At 40.1% G+C, this 17,807-nt stretch overlaps 1 protein-coding gene across 1 annotated transcript; it reads right to left on the reverse strand.

The window, feature by feature from the left end:
- Positions 1 to 9,153: 9,153 nt before the first annotated feature.
- Positions 9,154 to 17,212, reverse strand: LECT2 (leukocyte cell derived chemotaxin 2). Its single transcript, XM_012436804.3, has 4 exons — positions 16,952 to 17,212; positions 15,347 to 15,443; positions 13,413 to 13,558; positions 9,154 to 9,741 (listed from the first exon to the last, which is right to left on the reverse strand). The coding sequence occupies exons 1-4, from the start codon at positions 16,995 to 16,997 to the stop codon at positions 9,575 to 9,577; spliced, it is 456 nt and encodes a 151-aa protein (XP_012292227.2). The 5' UTR covers positions 16,998 to 17,212; the 3' UTR covers positions 9,154 to 9,574.
- Positions 17,213 to 17,807: the final 595 nt, after the last annotated feature.

The raw sequence follows: 17,807 nt of genomic DNA on the forward strand, positions 1-17,807 counted from the left end.
CCAAAAAGCTGTTGGTCTTGGTGTTCTCCTCCCAAGTAGTTGTGATTGACCTTGAGTGCCCATCAGGGTTATTTCTGCCTTCAAGGGAGCCGGTATCACCACAGGAAAGGGGCAGTCTTTGTATTCTCCTACCAAATAGTTGAGACTGATCTTGAGTCCCCGTCATGGTTGATTCCAACTTCATGTGAGCCTGCCACTGAACATCTGGCACAACAACAATAAAGTTGGCGATCTTGGTGTTCTCCTAAGTACTTGTGATTGATCTTGAGTCCCCTCATGGTTGATGCTGCCTTCAATTGAGCCTGCCATTGAACATGCAGCACCACGGCAAAAGAGCTGCCATTCTTTGTGTTCTCCTCCGAAGTAGTTGTGACTGATCTCGAGTCCAAATCAGGGTTGACTCTGCCTTCAACTGATCCTGCCACTGAACATCCAGCACCACAGCAAGAAAGCTGGTGGTCTTTCCATTCCCCTCCAAGTAGTTGTGACTGATCTGGAATCCCCATCAGGGTTGACTTTCCCTTGAAGTGAGCCTGCCACTGAACATCCAGCACCACAGCAAGAAAGCTGGCAGTCTTTGTGTTCTTTTCCCAAGTAGTTGTGCATGATCTTGAGTCCCCGTCAGGGTTGATTCTGCCTTCGATTAGCCTGCCACTGAACATCTGGAACCAGAACAAGAAAGCTGGCAGTCTTGGTGTTCTCCTCCTAAGTAGTTGTGACTGATCTCGAGTCCCTGTCATGGTTGACTCTGCATCAAGTGAGCCTGCCACTGAACATCCGGCACCACAGCAGGAAAGCTGGTGGTCTTTGAGTTCTCCTCCCAAGTACTTTTGACAGATTTCGAGTCCCCATCAGGGTTCACTTTGCTTTCAAGTGAGCCTGCCACTGAATGAACATCCGACACTACAGCAAGAAAGCTGGCAGTATTTATATTCTCCTCCCAAGTATTTGTTACTGATCTCAAGTCCCAGTCAGGGTTGACTCCACCTTCAAGTGAGCCTGCCCCTGAACATGCGACACCACACCAAGAAAGCTGGTGGTCTTCGTGTTCTTCCCCCAAGTACTTCTGACTGATCTGGAGTCCCCATCAGGGTTGATTCTACTTGAAAGCGAGCCTGCCACTGAATATCTGACACCATCACAAGAAAGCTGGTGGTCTTGGTGTTCTCCCAAGTAGTGTGACTGATCTTGTGACCCCATCAGATTTGACACCACCTTAAAGTGAGCCTGCCACTGAACATCCAGTACCACAGTAGGAAAGCTGATGGTCTTTGTGTTCTCCATCCAAGTAGTTGTGACTGATCTCAAGTCCCTGTCAGAGTTGGCTCTGCCTTCATGTGAGCCTGCCACTGAACATCTGGCAGCACCGCAAAAAAGCTGGCAGACTTTGTGTTTTCCTTCCACGTACTTCTGACTGATCTTGAGTCCCCATCTGGGTTGACACAGCCTTCAGGTGAACCTGCCACTGAACAGCCAGCATGACAGCAAGAAAGCTGGCAGTCCACATGATGTCTTCCCAAGTACCCGTGACTGATCTCGAGTCCCCATCAGGGTTGACTCCACCTTCAATTTGCCTGCCACAGAACATCTGGCAGCACAGCAAGAAAGCTGGTGGTCTTTGTGTTTTTCTCCCAAGTAGTTGTGACTGATCTCGAGTCCTCGTTAGGGTTGATTCTGCATTGAAGTGAGCCTTCCACTGAACATCCGACACCACAGCAAGAAAGTTGGCATTCTTTGCATTCTCTTTGCAAGTAGTTGTGATTGATCTTGACTCGAGTTGTGAACTCGAGTCACAGTCAGGGTTCACTTTGCCTTCAAGTGAGCCTGCCACTGAACATCCAGCACCACAGCAAGAAAGCTGGCCATCTTTGTGTTCTCCTCCCAAGTAGTTTTGACTGATCTCTAGTCCCCATCAGTGTTGACTCTGACTTCAATTGAGCTTGCCACTAAAGAAACTTCTGACACCACAGCAGGAAAGCTGGTGGTCTTTATGATCTCCTCCCACGTACCTGTGACTGATCTCATGGCGGGTCAGGGTTGACTCCACCTTCAACTGATCATTCGGCACCACAGCAAGAAAGCTGGTGTTCTTTGTGTTCTCCTCCCAAGTAGTTGTGACTGATCTCGATTCCCCATCAGGGTTGACTCCGCTTTCAAGTGAGCCTGCCACTGAACATCCAGCACCACAGCAAGTAAGCTGGTAATGTTTATATTCTCCTTCCAAGTACTTGTGACTGATCTCGAGTCCCCTCATGGTTGATGCTGCCTTCAAATGAGCCTGCCACTGAATGAACATCAGACATGACAGCAAGAAAGCTGTCAGTCTTTATCGTCTCCTCCTAAATAGTTGTGACTGATCTCAAGTCCCTGTCAGGGTTGACTCCACCTTAAAGTTAGCCTGCCACTCGACATCTGGCACCAGAGCATGAAATCTGGTGGTCTTTGTGTTCTCCCAAGTACTTGTGACTGATCTTGAGTCCCTGTCAGGGTTGACTCCACCTTCAAGTGAGCCTGCCACTGGACATCTGGCACCACCGCAAGAAAGCTGGTGGTCTTTGTGTTCTTCTCACAAGTACTTGTGACTGATCTTGAGTCCCTGTCAGGGTTGACTCCGCCTTCAAGTGAGCCTGCCACTGGACATCTGGCACCACCGCAAGAAAGCTGGTGGTCTTTGTGTTCTTCTCACAAGTACTTGTGACTGATCTCGGGTCCCCATTATGGTTGACTTTGCCTTCAAGTAAACCTGACACTGAACATCCAACACCATGGCAAGAAAGCTGGTGGTCTTTGTGTTCTCCCCTGAAGTAGTTGTGACTGATCTTGAGTCCTCATCAGGGTTGACTCCACCTTCTAGTGAGCCTACCACTGAACATCTGGTACTACAGCAAGAAAGGTGATAGTATTTGTTTCCTTACTTACTGTGGTTGTACACAAATGTGAATGTAACTTCATCGTTAATGAAATAAATTTTTGTTGATTAAAAAAATTTAAAAGACTCTTTCTCCCATTAAATTTTCTTGGCACCCTTGTCAAAAATCAATTGATATCTGGATTCTCAATTCTGGTCCATTGACCTATATGTCTATTCCATGCCAGTACATACAGTCTTCATTAGTGTTGATTTGTAGTAAGGTTTAAAATCTGGAAGTGGGAGTACTTACTCCACTTTGCTCTTCTTTTTACAAAATGGCTCTGGTTATTCTGAATCCTTTCTATTTCCATATGAGTTTTACAGTCAGCTTGTTGGTTTCTGGGAACAAAAGCAACTTGAACTGTGATAGAAATTGAATTCAGTCTGTAGATCAACTTAGGGAATACTGCCATCTTGATTATATTAAGGTTTTCAATGAATTTTAGGTATTGCCATCTTAATAATACTAAGTTCTTCCCATATTAAAGAACGTGGTGTACTTCCACTTGTTTAGATTCTCTGAAATTTCTTCCAATAATCTTACTGTTTTCAGAATATATCTTGTGCTTCATTTCTTGGAGTTATTATTATTATTTTGTTCTTTTTGATGCTGTTATAAATGAAATAGTTTTCTTAATTTCATTTCCAGAATGTTCATTTCTAGGGAATAAAACTACAATTGCTTTTTGTATATATAGTTGTGCTTTGGTGTCTATGGAGAATTGGTTCTCAGACCCCCACAGATATCAAAATTTGCACATACTCAAGTCCTGCAGTTGACTCTTTGGAACCCATATATACAAAGCATCAGCCCTCTAGCCACAGGTTTCACATCCCATGAATTCTGCATTTTTGATCTGCATTTGGTTTCAGAGGTAGAACCTTTGGATATCAGAGGCTGATTGTATTTGTACATTGAGAGATAATGGACATCGCATTAAGACTCTAACATACTAATTTGTTTCACAACGATACTGATGTGAAAATACGAGAGACACTCATTTTGATTGTTAATTGGTAGACTATTTGGATAAAGCAGTAAATGTTGTAGGATGCCTTTGGGAGGGAATCAGCATTTGCTGCCTACTGCTACAGATCTGGGACCATGCCAGATGCTCTGCATAAGTGGTCTTAGAATTTAATTAGCAACACAGGCAGAACTCCTTAGTGGCTGCTTATTGTCTTGAGGGTGAAGATCTATCCTTAACACAACCCACAGGGTCCTGCAAGGTCTGGTCCCTCCCTGCTTCTTTTGTCTCATTTCCCATCAAGCTGTCCCTTGCCTTTTGATTCCCACTTCCCCTCAGTTCCCTGGAACTGTCCTGCACCTTCTAGTCACAAGGAATTTGCCCCTACCTCTTTCTGCCTGGCGTACTCTCTGTGCTCCTCAGATTTTTCCTCTAGCTGTGTGTCCTTGATCATGGAAGCCCTCTTGGACACCTGGTCCATTCCCTGCTCATAGGCCAGGTTCATGTTGTGCCCTCTGTGCTGTGCACTCAGCACCCTGGCTCTTCTGTGCAGCACTTATTCCTGTTAGAATTCATCATTGACTGGTCTGATTATTACCAGTTTGTTCCATCGCACTGTGAACTCCATCAGTGCAAGATCACTCCTGGTTTTTGTTCACTGTTTTATCCCCAGAATCTGCCATACTAGTAGTTAGCACATAGGGAGCACTCAATAAATTTTATTTAAGTACTTTGGTTTTCAAGCTTGTTCCCCTAAGTTCCCCCACAGTATCTGAATTGTCTAAGAAATCAATTAAAATGAAAAGAGAGAGAATTAAATATGTTCATCACTTTCCAGTTTGGGATATTAGGGAAAAAAATTAAGTATTTTTACCTATTAAGCAATTAGAATACAGTGTGATGTGTAAATGGCAGTTTAAAGAATAGCACTTTTATATCCCTGTATTTAGAGAGACTATATTTGTGTGTACATTCTCACTACTGTGCCATGTTATTTCTCACTGCAAGCTCTAAGGCTTCTCTTGTCTACCCGTGTTCCCTCTCAGAATAGTGTTGCTGCATTAGTAACTACTCCATAAATGCTAGTGGAGCTGATTTTACTGTTTAAAAAAATACAGTTTTTTGAGGACTGGATGGTATAACAATTACAGATCATATAATTTATACTTTAAGATTTCAGGAAGATAGAAAAGCAACATATAATAGGGGACTTAAAACCTGATTAGGGGCTGGGTGTGGTGGCTCACGCCTGTAATCTCAGCACTTTGGGAGGCCAAGGTGGGTGGATCACAAGGTCAGGAGTTTGAGACCAGCTTGGCCAATATGGTGAAACCCCATCTCTACTAAAAATACAAAAAATTAGCCAGGCGTGGTGGCAGACGCCTGTAGTCCCAGCTATTCAGGAGGCTGAGGCAGGAGAGTAGCTTTAACCTGGGAAGCAGAGGTCGCAGTGAGCCAAGATCATGCCACTGTACTCCAACCTGGGCAACAGAGTGAGACTCCAGCACAAAAGAAAAAAAAAAGCTGATTAAGATACGAGGACCAACAAAAGAAATAGCTTAACAGAGTCGGAGTTGGAGATCAGAGCAGTGGTGGGCATTCTGAAGGGATAAGCCTCTGGTCTCACTTGGGATCACTCTATCATGACATATTCCAGGAGGGGTTGGGAGTATACATACCAGAATAGTCAGGTGATAGAATGCCAGTGGAATTTGCACTGAGCATAATAGAGCAAAACAGAGAGGGGCTAGAGAAGGGAGGTTGGGGGTGAGTTTCTCCCCATTGCCGACTAGCATGGAGAGATGATGAGTACCATGGGCCTCTTCTGCATAGTATGAGAAGTTGCTGCTCTAAATCATGCTTTTTAGTGGCCCAGTAGTTGAACCTAGTGAACTGAGCACTATAATGAATCTTAGAGCAAAACTCAGAGTACTCTAAGTTCATGAACTCATGTACATTTCTCTGGTAGGCCTGACTTACTGGGTAAGTAAATGGAAGCGTAAAACGTAATAGGGGACTACAACAGCCCAAAGCAAGAGAGAACTTATAGAGTAATTTTAATGTTTCATCTAATGAAAATGGCTTTATTTACTTTGGAAGTATATTAAAAGTACCATTTACTTAAAACTAGTGGAGTCTAGATAAAGGAGTTTGACATCAAATTAAAGCTGATTTCAAACTTTAGTCTTTGAAGAATATTTGAGTTCTGTAAGCAAACTTTTTCATGTTAAAAACATTTGCATTTGTTAGAGGATTCTGGAGAAACCTGTATAATTTTTTGGGCAAAAATTTGGTAAAGGGAGAGAATGGGGGAAAGGTCTTATTGTAGGTCGTACTGAAGAAATACAAAAATAGGATGCTCATATTTTTTGTTTTTCCTTCCTTGTGATCCTTGCTGTCCTCATTAGTATTGTACAGAATATGGGAGAGGTTAGTCAGGAGGCAAGCCGATTTTCTATGGGTACTTATTATTATGAATAACATAGCACAGAGGAAACAGGTGTGTGATTGCTGTACTATGCCACAGAGTGTGATAAATGTTGTCAAATGGATGCAAGGATTCTTCCTTTTGGTGCCTGGCCTCTTAAATTGGCCATGTCTCTCCTTTTTTGTCTGTTAAATTTATCTCTTGCAGATTATTCAAAACATTTTTCAAAGTAAATATTGATTTTATTCACATTATTAATGTGCAGCTATCAAACCTGACACAATATCTGATACTACAATTTTTAAAGTATATATTATCATTATGGTTACTAACGAAAAGTAAGTTTCTTCATACTATTACTCCTCTGTCATTCAAACCTTTGTAATATTTTTATACGTAAGCCAAACGTTTGACATCTAAACCTTAAAGACAAAGGGGGAAAAAAACCACAGGGATTTGTTGCACTAGAGGGCGCTGTATTCCAGTTCTTCCTGAGAAAGAAGTCCTTTGGCCCCAAGTTTGCATTTCCATTGAGCAGATGTGAGAATGCTGAGGGGAAGGCAGAGTTCCTGCTCTTCCATGAGAATTTCTCCATTCCAGGCCATGAGTCTAGTTTTTAAAGCAATATCCATATCCACCTGTGTTTTGCCTCCTAATAATCAGAAGGATTATTTGGAAAACTAAGCATAGATTTTATTGTGCAAATATTTTAGAGCTTCTTTTAAAATTGCCTTGAAGAGCTGATGTGCTATTTCCTTTTTCGGTGTCCTCAATGGAGTATGGCATTTATTTTTTGAAAGTAAATTTCTGGAAACAACCTAAAGTTATTTGGTACCAAGGAGATGCCTATTCAAATCAGACAGTGCTAGATATACTTTGCCATTGAAAGTAACGGCAAAAACCACGATTACTTTTGCATCAACCTAATAGATATAAGATGCAAATTGTGTGACATAGATTCTCAACTATCTGAGAGTCATCGTTCACTCTCTTCCTGGCCACCTACCTGCAAGTCCTGTTGCTTCTGTGGTATGTTATTCATAAGAATAACTACCCATGCAATTACTTCCCAACTGCAAAACTACAGCATTGATAGTAATTTAAATCTTTCTATGTGGGCCCCCCATCTAGTCATGAGTTAGCTAGGGTTCATTATTTTCTTGCTTCCCTTTTTATATAATTTTATTATATAAAATTTATGTATTATATAAAATTTTTATATAATTTTATTATATAAAAAGGAAAAGGTATTTGGGACAAATATATGAGTCATATCTATTAATGTGAATGGGCTTGTCTATTAAAAAATGTCTTATTGGGTTGAAAAGCAAACTCCAATTTTATGCTGTATGATAAAACACAGAGATTGAAAAGGCTGAAAGTATTGTGTTGCATTTTAATTTTAACTGTTTTAACTTTATAAAAAGAGCATCATGTGTTATGTGATCTTTTGGACTTTTTTTTTTTTTTTGAGACACAGTCTCACTCTGTTGCCAGGCACCAGGCTAGAGTGCAGTGGTACGGTCTTGGCTCACTGCAACCTCCGCTTCTCAGGTTCAAGCACTTCTCCTGCCTCAGCCTCCCGAGTAGCTGGGACTACAGGCGTATGCCACCACGCCCAGCTAATTTTCGTATTTTTAATAAGGTTGGGATTTCACCATGTTGGCCAGGATGGTCTTGATCTCTTGACCTTGTGATCCACCCGCCTCGGCCTCCCAAAGTGCTGGTATTACAGGCATGAGCCACCACATCCGGCCCTCTTTGCACTTTTTAAACTTGAAATTATATTGCTATGATTAATTCAGGTTGTTATGTTTACCTGGAGTTCATTTATCATGACTGCTGTCAACTATTACATTTTATAACTTTGACATTATTTATTGATTTCACTATTGGGCTTTTAGGTCATTGAAGGTTTTGCTATGAAAAATAGTGATATCATGAACATTCTTATACATATGTCCTGATGCACAAATGCAACCATTTCTCTAATAATACACTTCAGTTAATGCCACATATAGGTGAAGGGGAGGAAGGCAGCAAATCACACTGCCACGTGTGCACCTATGCAACAATCTTGCATGTTCTTCATATGTACCTCAAAACCTAAAATGCAATAAAAAATAAAAATAAAAATAAATAAATAAAAATAATAATAATACACTTCAGCTAATTATGCTTAACAATCTACACATAAGAATGTAATTATTATGCTGTCATTCTCTTCATTCAAAACAAATTTAAGCAGAAATTCATGAAGAAAGTTTCCGGAGTGATTAGTTCAACTTATTTGTTTCTTACTGACTGGCTAAACTCTAAGGAGCCAGAATTATTTCTGGTCCCTTGGACATTTGTATGGTCTTATTTCCTCTTAGTACCTGTTGTCGATATAACTAAGACAGAATAACATAGATACGATACAACGATGTATAGAAATAAGTAGCTGTAATATGCATATGGCTAGATGAAGTTGGCAGGCCCGGTTCCATGAGACACTTCAGATAAAGGTAGGCCTCGTTCTCATTCTAGTCCTTCTTGTAGTGCAGCCTCGTTGAAATCCAGAATGTTTTCTTGGACTGCCATCATTCGTAACCACGTGGGCGAGTGTGGCTGGAAATACCAGCAAATCCTGTATTATCCTTGAAAGCAGCTCTCTCCCCAGCCAATATGGTAAACCTAAGGATATTGCTGAGAGTCCACCACCTAAACTCAACTTACTCACTGAACATGTATTAAATGTATACTACATCTAGCATTGTAAACCACTTGTTGTTCTTGTACCATAGGCTTTTTATTTTCAAGCAGAAAGGTCACTAGTTTTAAAGGTGTCAGAAATGCAGCCTGGCCCAGCTTAAGTTTCCTTGTTTATTTATCTTAGATCTTCGGGACTGAGCAATCTAAAAAACAAAACCACCCATATTCCATAGGTGACAGAAAGATCAAAGAGCCTGAAGAAAGCAGTTCTCTTGAACATCAGAGTGACAATGATTTAAATGTTTCTTTCTTGCATTTATCATGTTTCTATAAAGTCAAATTCTTTTTTTTAATTAAAAAATTGTGTGGGTACATAGATATCTATATTTATGAGGTACATGAGATGTTTTGATACAGGCATGCAAAGTATTATAATCACGTCATGGAAAATGGAGTATCCATCCCTTCAAGATTTTATCCTTGTGAACACCAATTTCTTGAAGAGCAGGATATGCATCCAGGTTTTTAAGAAGATGACTTTTTATTCTGAAGATCTGACCATTTGCCTTCCATTTACAGGTATGCAGTAGGATCACTCAAGTCACAGTTTTCAATGTGCACATGTGATTGTATGCCAGGATAAACTTTCTGCAAAGGCAATAGAGTTCCAAGTTTCTCTCCCTTCTTAATAGGACCTTTATATTTAATTGGCTTAATGTAGAACATTTTGACACAGAAACCTAAAAGAAAATAAGTATAATTATTTATCTGGGCTTCAGTAACCTTGGATCTGAAATTTTAAAAATAACAAATGTACAAAAAATAAAAAAAGAAAGTTGAATAAACTCAGGAGAGGAATAGATGAAAATGACAGAATGATATTACAAAGGAAGACTAAATTACAAGATGCCAAAGGAAGAATAGATTCAAATGAAACATTAATAAAGACATTGAAGAATAATAGTGGGAAAATGCTAGGTAGTTAGAAAAGGTGAATGAATCCTTAAGGCCAGGCATGATGGCTCATGCCCGCAATCCCAACACCTTTGGGAGGCCAAGGCGGGCGGATCATATGAGGTTAGGAGTTTGATACCAGACTGGCTGACATGGTGAAACACTGTCTCTACTAAAAGTACAAAAATAAAAAAAATAGCTGGGCATGGTGGCAGGCACCTGTAATCCCAGCTGCTGAGGAGGCTGAGGCAGGTGAATTGCTTGAACCCCAGAGGTGGATGTTGCAGTGAGCCAAGATTGTGCCATGGCACTCCAGTCTGAGCGACAGACCCAGACTCTGTCTCAAAAAAAAAAATGAACCCTGCACAATACCAGCTCCAAGACATATTCTAATAAAATGATTGGACTTTTAAAATAAAGAGAAATAGAAATAACTGGAACAAAAATACAAATCTTGCTAAATATCAAAAGAACTAAAAAGGCAAAGACCCAAGTAGAGAAATAGAGTATAATACAATAATTATAAAATAAAATGATGGTATTGGGTACAAACATATGAGTCATGTGAATGGGCTTATCTCATCTATTAAAAAAATGTCCTGTTGTGTTAAAAAACAAACCCCAGTTTTATGTTGTATGGAATGAAACACAGCGATTGAAAAAAGTGAAAATGAAGAGCTGGACAAAGATTTGCCAAGCAGTAAGAAAGCAAGGGCTAGCGTCCTGTTACCAGAGACTGGAATTCAGGCCAAAAGGCACTGAAACAAGACAAAGGAAGATAATGTAAGAGGGTAAATGCCACAAGTCACAATGAAGTTATAGCAGTTACAACTATCCATACACTAAATAACACAAGTCATCTATATAAAGCAGAGACTACAAGACGCCAGGAGACATGGATAGAAACTCACCAATAATAGGAGACTTTAATACACTACTGGCACCGCACACCAGTCAAGTGGGCATAAAAATAAGACGGTAAAATTATGCTGTCCGATATGGTTGCCGCTAGCCACATGTGGTTATTCAGCACTTGAAAGGTAGTTAATCTGAATTGAGATGTACTTCAATGGTAAAGTATACAATGGATTTTGAAGACTTAGTATTTAAAAATGTAAAATAGGTCAATAATTACATATTGGTATAATATTTTGAAAACTAGTGTTAAATGAAATACTAAAATACCACGTTTCTTTTTACTTCTTTATTATGGCTACTAGAAAATTTAAAATTCTGTGTATGACTTGTATTATATTTCCATTGGATGGCTGCACTGTAGAAGAGCTAAAACTCCATCAGGTAGGTTTCATGAATATATATTAAGCAAAAGATGTGCAAGACTTCTACACGGAAAACTACAACAACCATTAATATAACAGTGAAGGAAGACCTAACTAAATGGAAGATAGAATATGTTCATTGACTGGAGGACTCACTGCTTTAAAAATATTGATTATCAATTTGATCTGTATATTTGCTGCAGATTCAGTTAAAGCCCTGTCAGGATTTTTGGTGGAAATTAGCAAACAGATTCTGTAATTTATTTGGAAATGCAAATGACCAAGAATTGCCAAGGCAACCTGAAAGAAGAAGGAAGTCTATTCCAATTTCTCATTCTGGAACTGGGGAAGTAACCTCTTGGTAGATTTGAGGATGCACTGGGCTTAGTATAACCTGGACCCTACTGAAAAGCTACAGTGACCACCTGACTATAAGCCTCTAGTCTGGTAAACCACAGTGGCATTTTAGATCTCCAGGAGTTAGTGTCAGTTTTGAGCAAGTATCCAGTAATCTCTGAAGAGCCTGATAATTTCTTCCCTAATGTGCTGTCATCCTGCTAAACCTTTACAGGTCCCTTTGGGGATAGCTAGAAGTAAGGTTTACATTATAAACCTTTGGCTGCATGGCAGGACCCTTACTCAAAAGGACTGAGCCTCCCTTTCACTCAAGAGGCTCTGGGACTGTGAACCAACTCAAGCCTGGGAATTTATTGGGAATTGCAACGCCTTATTGTGATGACTGAAGACAGCACTTTGTTCATCAGACCTAGAGCATTTCCATTCATACAAGTCCAATAAGTCTTTAGTTGGCTGCTCATCTATTCAGTTCTAGGGTCGCAGTGATTACTAGCCAATGTCACAAATCTCTAAGGTTTAGACGAATCTGATTACTGCTTCTGCTCTCGGTGACCTTGGCATTGACTGTTAAGGGCCACTTCAGAGGACCCAGTTCAATGGCAGAAGTTTCTCTTGTGACATTGGGTCCACAGGGGACAACCAGTGCATAGCTCCTCAAGGATATGGGTTCCCTCACAAGGCACCTCTCACAGCCTTGGTGAGGCAGGTCTCCTCTGGACTCACTCCCAATAGGAATGCCTATATATGTTCATTAAAAGGTATAAGAAGGTTCATAGCAGCAATTTTACAATCACCTAAAACCGAAACTACCCAAATGTCCATCTGAGGAAGAATGGATATATAGATGAAAGTATATGCATATAATGGAATATCATGTATCTGAAAGAATGTGGATATAAAAACATAAATTACACAATCATGATGTGGAATGAAAGAAGGCACACAAAAAGAAGGTGTGCTGTTTAATTCTATTTATACCACTTTCAGAAACAGGAAGAACTAATACATGGTTTTAGAACTTGGGATAGTGATTACCTTGCTGGGAATAATGTCTAAATGGTAGCACAAGGGATCTCTGGGATGCTGGTGATGTTCTTTTTCTTGATCTGGGTGCTGGTTACACAGATGTATTCACTTTATGAAGTTCATGGAGTTGTACATGGATGTGTTGTGCACTTTTATCTGTATATTTTATACCTTGATGCAATTAAAACAATCAAACAACAAAGCCAATACCTGGAGTACCAGGAGACCCAGCTTCACCTAAAACTTAGTAGCTTTCAAAAATATTTCACATTCAACTCTTGCGGAAATGCCAGCATTTATGATTTGTGGGATTTGAGTAAATGGAAGTATCTATCCATTATGGTTAGCATTGCTGAAAGTGGCTTTGTTTATAGATTGTTAAGCAAAACCACATGGGCCACAGGAAGGAATGCCTCCAGTCAGCTGTAGGATTTCATGGAGTGTGTGCATGAAGCAGAAGTTTTCAGGGAAAGTGGTGAAAAGACCTCAAAAGTGCATCAGCAGGAGAGGATCATAAAACAATACCTATTGGCTACTACACTTATTACCTGGATGAGAAAATAATCTGCACACCAAACCCCTGTGACATGTAGTTGACCTGTATAACAAATGTGCACATGTAGCCCTGAACCTAAAATAAAAGTTTTTAAAAATGCATCAGCTAGTTTGGTATAGTCTATATCGTTTCTGTTCTAGGTTTTATCATTTTGAGAGATTTATTGTTGACCTGCATTCAACAAATAAGCATCAACATCTCCAGTAGGCACCCTAGGTATAGACTCCACCTCTCTTACCTCTTCCAGATATTTGAACACCATTATTGATAGCATTTTTGTTTTGATAAGGTTTCTCCTGGCCCATAATCATTCCGGTGAATGGTGCGTACACAGTAGATCCAGCAGAGCACAAGACGTCCACACCCTGGTGAGGCCTCTGACTTCTAGGATATAAATAAGAATGAACAGATGGAGGAGCTGACCTGGGGAGCTGCATGGCCCAGGAACATGGTGTTAGCCCTCTGATCCCAAACCAGCTATGAAAGCTTGAAGCTGCCAGAACTAGTTGGGATGTCCCAGTATTTCTCACTCTGTTTAGCCCAATTTTAACCTCTCTTCCGCAGGTGCTACTAAACATGTTGTAAAGATGAAAGCATTTAAAATGGTAATTGGTACATAGTAAACCTTAAATAAATATTAGCCACTATTACTGTATGGCATTTGGGGGGAATGAGGCCGTCCATGTAAGTGCATTTTCTAGATGCCTGGATCTTGACTTCTTCAAGCTCACTTTGAAAACAGCTGTCTTTTTATGGGAACGTATCACATGTTGCCCTAGTCTTATTTTTCTCTCAGTGATCTAGAAAAGTGATTGTAAACAGCACTTACTACATATGGTATTTTAATGCAATGAGTGATACCTCCTGGGTTTATTAAAGTGCATGGAGCCCAAACAAAACAATTCCAGATTGTGATGTGTTGAGTTTGTCTTAGCAACCCCTCAGCTCTTGCTTCGCGCTGCTGTCACTATGCCTGCTGTCACCAGCCTCTCCTCCCTTCTAATAGGCTGCCACCTGAGCAACCAGCTTCACCAGGATTGCTACAATTATGTACAAAGCAACACTGAGCAGGTTCAAGACAAGAGCCAAGAAGTTACCGTATCAGTTAAGTGCTTACACTTTACGGTATGAGCTGAGTCTAAATTTTGGCAATTAAGTGGATGTTTTCCCATATTTCCCTTCTCTTAGTCCTGTTTTAGTATTTGAGGTTGCTTTGTAAGTTGTATCTGTATATGTGAGTGTTCCCCTCTAGTTAGGATGGAGATCATTGAAATGACTGACACATGGCTATTTCATCAGAGTGGGACCCCAAGGTGATACTGGGTATAACTGAAAATTCACAACTGTGACCCTCATTGTCTGGAAGAGATAGTGGTGCTCTTTCACCTGCTTAGGGTCAGCTTCTAATATTCAACCTCCAGAGCCTGGGCCAGTAACACCGTGGTTCGGTAGGAAGAGGAACCAAAAGCCTGAGTTCAGGTCCAGCAGCCTTCACCATCTCCAACAGTGCTTGGCAGGTCCCTTAACCTTTTGGCACCTCAGTTCAAGTTCCTCATCTCTAAAATGGTATAGTCATGTTTGATTCCCCTTTGGAAAAACCGGGTGAGATAAAATATTGTGTTTGCTCCCTGCTCTTTTCCTTCTTCCATGTTTGGATCCAAATTCACAGCCCATACTTGAAGCAGAGCTCTTGGAAGTTGCTCCAAAGACAGTGGTGTAACCTGGTTACATCTCTGGTTTTTCATACTGTCAGAATTGTGAGCCTTTGAGGCAGCCAACGTTGGGCAAGGACACCAAAAAAAGAGGTTGGGGCCAGGTGCGTTGGCTCACACCTGTAATCCCAGTACTTTGGGACGCTGAGGCAGGCAGATCATGAGGTCAGGAGTTTGAGACCAGCCTGACCAACATGGTGAAATCTCGTCTATACTTAAAATACAAAAATTAGCCGTATGTGGTGGCGAGCACCAGTAATCCCAGCTACTCAGGAGGCTGAGGCAGGAGAATCACTTGAACCCAGGAGGCAGAGGTTGCAGTGAGCTCAGATGGCACCATTGCATTCCAACCTGGGCGACTGACTGGGTAACAGAGTGAGACTCCATCTAAAAAAAGTAAAAAGAAAAAAAAAAGATTTAGGGACCAAAGAGTTGGATGGTTGTTTGTGCAACCCCATACCTTTGAGCAGAGTACTGTCCACAGCCATGGCGATCACACGTCCGGATCTCGTTGGAAGACTTGCCAGCACATATATTAGCCCATGGCCCGGCCAGTGCTACAAAGGAGAAATGTGAGAGCAGAGCTCCTGGCCTCAGACTTTTCCAATCTCCATTTGCCATATTAGTCAGGCACTGGATCCTGACAATTCTATTTTCACTGTAACTTTCCCGGAACTTCCTGTAGTCTATGGGAAGGTTGTCCTTCCAGAATTTTATATCCTGATTCAGATGTAAAATTGGCTTTTTCCCTGGCTACAGAATTCTGCTTCGTGACGTTAGCAGATCAGTGAATGTATTTCTTTACAAGCATTAGTCTCCAGCGTATACTTTGCTTCAGATCCATTAGTAAATGGCATCAGTTGTGCTTTTCTATTTTTCTTTGCTCATTACTGGCATGGGGATCACTATTGTTAGATTAAGCAAAAATAATAAAACAGCATGGCTCAGAAAATAATTTGAGAAGTTCTAAAGTAATGTTGAAATAGTTAGTTCTACTAATCAAATCCTACCAAATGTTAGAATTAAAGGAGAAATGAACTCTGAACTAGACAAGTTTGTTTAACACTAGATAAATCTCTTTCACAGTTGCAAACATAGAAGAGGGAGATTCTTAGAAATAATCTGAAATGTCAAACCAGGTTAGCCTAGACTGAGATGAGGAGAGAAGGTGGGAAAAGGATAGAACCAATTACATGAAAAATTATGAAACATGGAGGAGAGGCTGCTTTCTCAGTGGACTTGGTGCAAACTTTGTTTTAGGCACAATATGTCTCTTTAGTATAGCAAGCACTTGACAAATGTTCAATTGAATTAAACGTCCTGGATTTCCGGTGTTAACATTCACAGAGAGATACAGTGAGCACACTCAGCCTTGCACTTTGAAACAAACAAGCAAGAGCAAGAACCTGGTAATTTGACTATTGATTTTATTTAAAGACATTTTACTCTTTGTTAATACATATGCTGTGAAGAGAAACTACAAATCATGGCCGTTAAGCCTATTCTTTAAAATACTTTTAAAAGGTGGGTTTCAAAAGTTTTATGCCTTGTAGCCAAGCTCCAAATCAACACCTTGATCAAGATATAATCGCGTCACTTTGGAAACTAACATTTATCCTTGGGAATTGAGGCAAACATCAGACAGTGTAGTAATTGATTCACTTTTTCCTCCTTCTATGAGTATTAAGGGAGCATTCCCTTTGTCCTAATCCACGCTAGTCTCTGTATTAGGTATCTGTATCAGAATTTGATTGTGATCAAAATCAGAATCAAATTCTTATGTCAACTTTTTATTATCTAGTTTTGTTTCAGTAAGTCCCAGACCAAGATTGAAAGGCTTTGTAATGTCTTCTCAACCCACTCTTATGCTTCCCTCATTAAAGTACAAGAACGTTTCACTGTAAATTATTTAGAACATCCTCAGGACCATGTATCATTTCAATCTCATTTTTAAAAGCCAAATACATGTATTTGCTGTGATTGTGCTATTAATGACTTTTTAATCTTCCCCTGAAATCGGTTTTTAAAAGTTAACCAACATTCTAAATTTGCACTTTTGACTTACCAGTGGAAATCAGACCAGCCAAAAGGAGGGCTCTGGTGGAAGACATCTGGGTTGACTTCCTTTATGTTTCCTCCTCCGATTAGAATTGCCCCACACTCTCTTTGAAGAATATTCAAGTTTGAATGAATACTTTCTAGCTATTTAGCCTTAGAATTCTGCATCTCTCATTTCTTTAGTGTGAGCACAAAAAGTATAAGAGAATGGAGCAAGTCAAGTTTAATATTCCATGGATAGCTATTTGATTTGCATGTAGGACCTATGTAAAAGGCTTTGATCTGAAGAAGCAACCAATTATATTGGAAACACTGACTAAATATTAACAGAAAATGATAAGGCTAGGTGCATATTGACAGTCTTCTGGGCTGTGGCTTGTAGGAGAATATTCATGTGAATGATGTAATGTTTAGTACTGTCTGCTGGTAGATCTATCTTTTATTTCCTTGATAGGACATATTTCAGAAGAAAATTGATTATTAGCAATGTGTGACCCTTCATAACATATTCCTTAATATATCCCTTAGGTGTTTTTGAATTATCAGTTTAGTTATATTTCATCTGTGTAATATTTGCAAATAACTTTAATATTTGGATAAAATTGCATGTATTTACCTTAAATATGTGATTTTTAAATGTTTTCTTGTTAATGATAATGGTAAGTTAACACCATTCAAAGCGTCCATCAGTAAAGGAAAAAAGCTGAATTATGGTACAGTCATTGATAGGGTTTGGATCTGTGTCCCACCCAAACCTCATGTTTAGTCGTAATCCCCAGTGTTGGAGGTGGGGCCTGGTGAGAGGCGATTAGATTGTGGGGCCAGAGTTCTCATGAATGCGTTAGCGTCATCCCCTTAGTGCT

This window comes from Aotus nancymaae, unplaced genomic scaffold (genome assembly GCF_030222135.1).
Source record: "Aotus nancymaae isolate 86718 unplaced genomic scaffold, 86718_ANA_hifiasm-v0.15.2.pri h1tg000064l_1, whole genome shotgun sequence".
Classification (NCBI taxonomy): domain Eukaryota; kingdom Metazoa; phylum Chordata; class Mammalia; order Primates; family Aotidae; genus Aotus; species Aotus nancymaae.

Excerpts from the sequence above, each read along its gene's own strand:
- LECT2 (XM_012436804.3), bottom strand. The coding sequence starts at position 16,997 with ATGTCTTCCACCAGAGCCCTCCTTTTGGCTGGTCTGATTTCCACTG. Across the intron at positions 15,444-16,951 it reads GGCTGGTCTGATTTCCACTG|CACTGGCCGGGCCATGGGCT; the intron begins GTAAGTCAAAAG and ends TCTCCTTTGTAG. Across the intron at positions 13,559-15,346 it reads GGACAGTACTCTGCTCAAAG|AAGTCAGAGGCCTCACCAGG; the intron begins GTATGGGGTTGC and ends TTTATATCCTAG.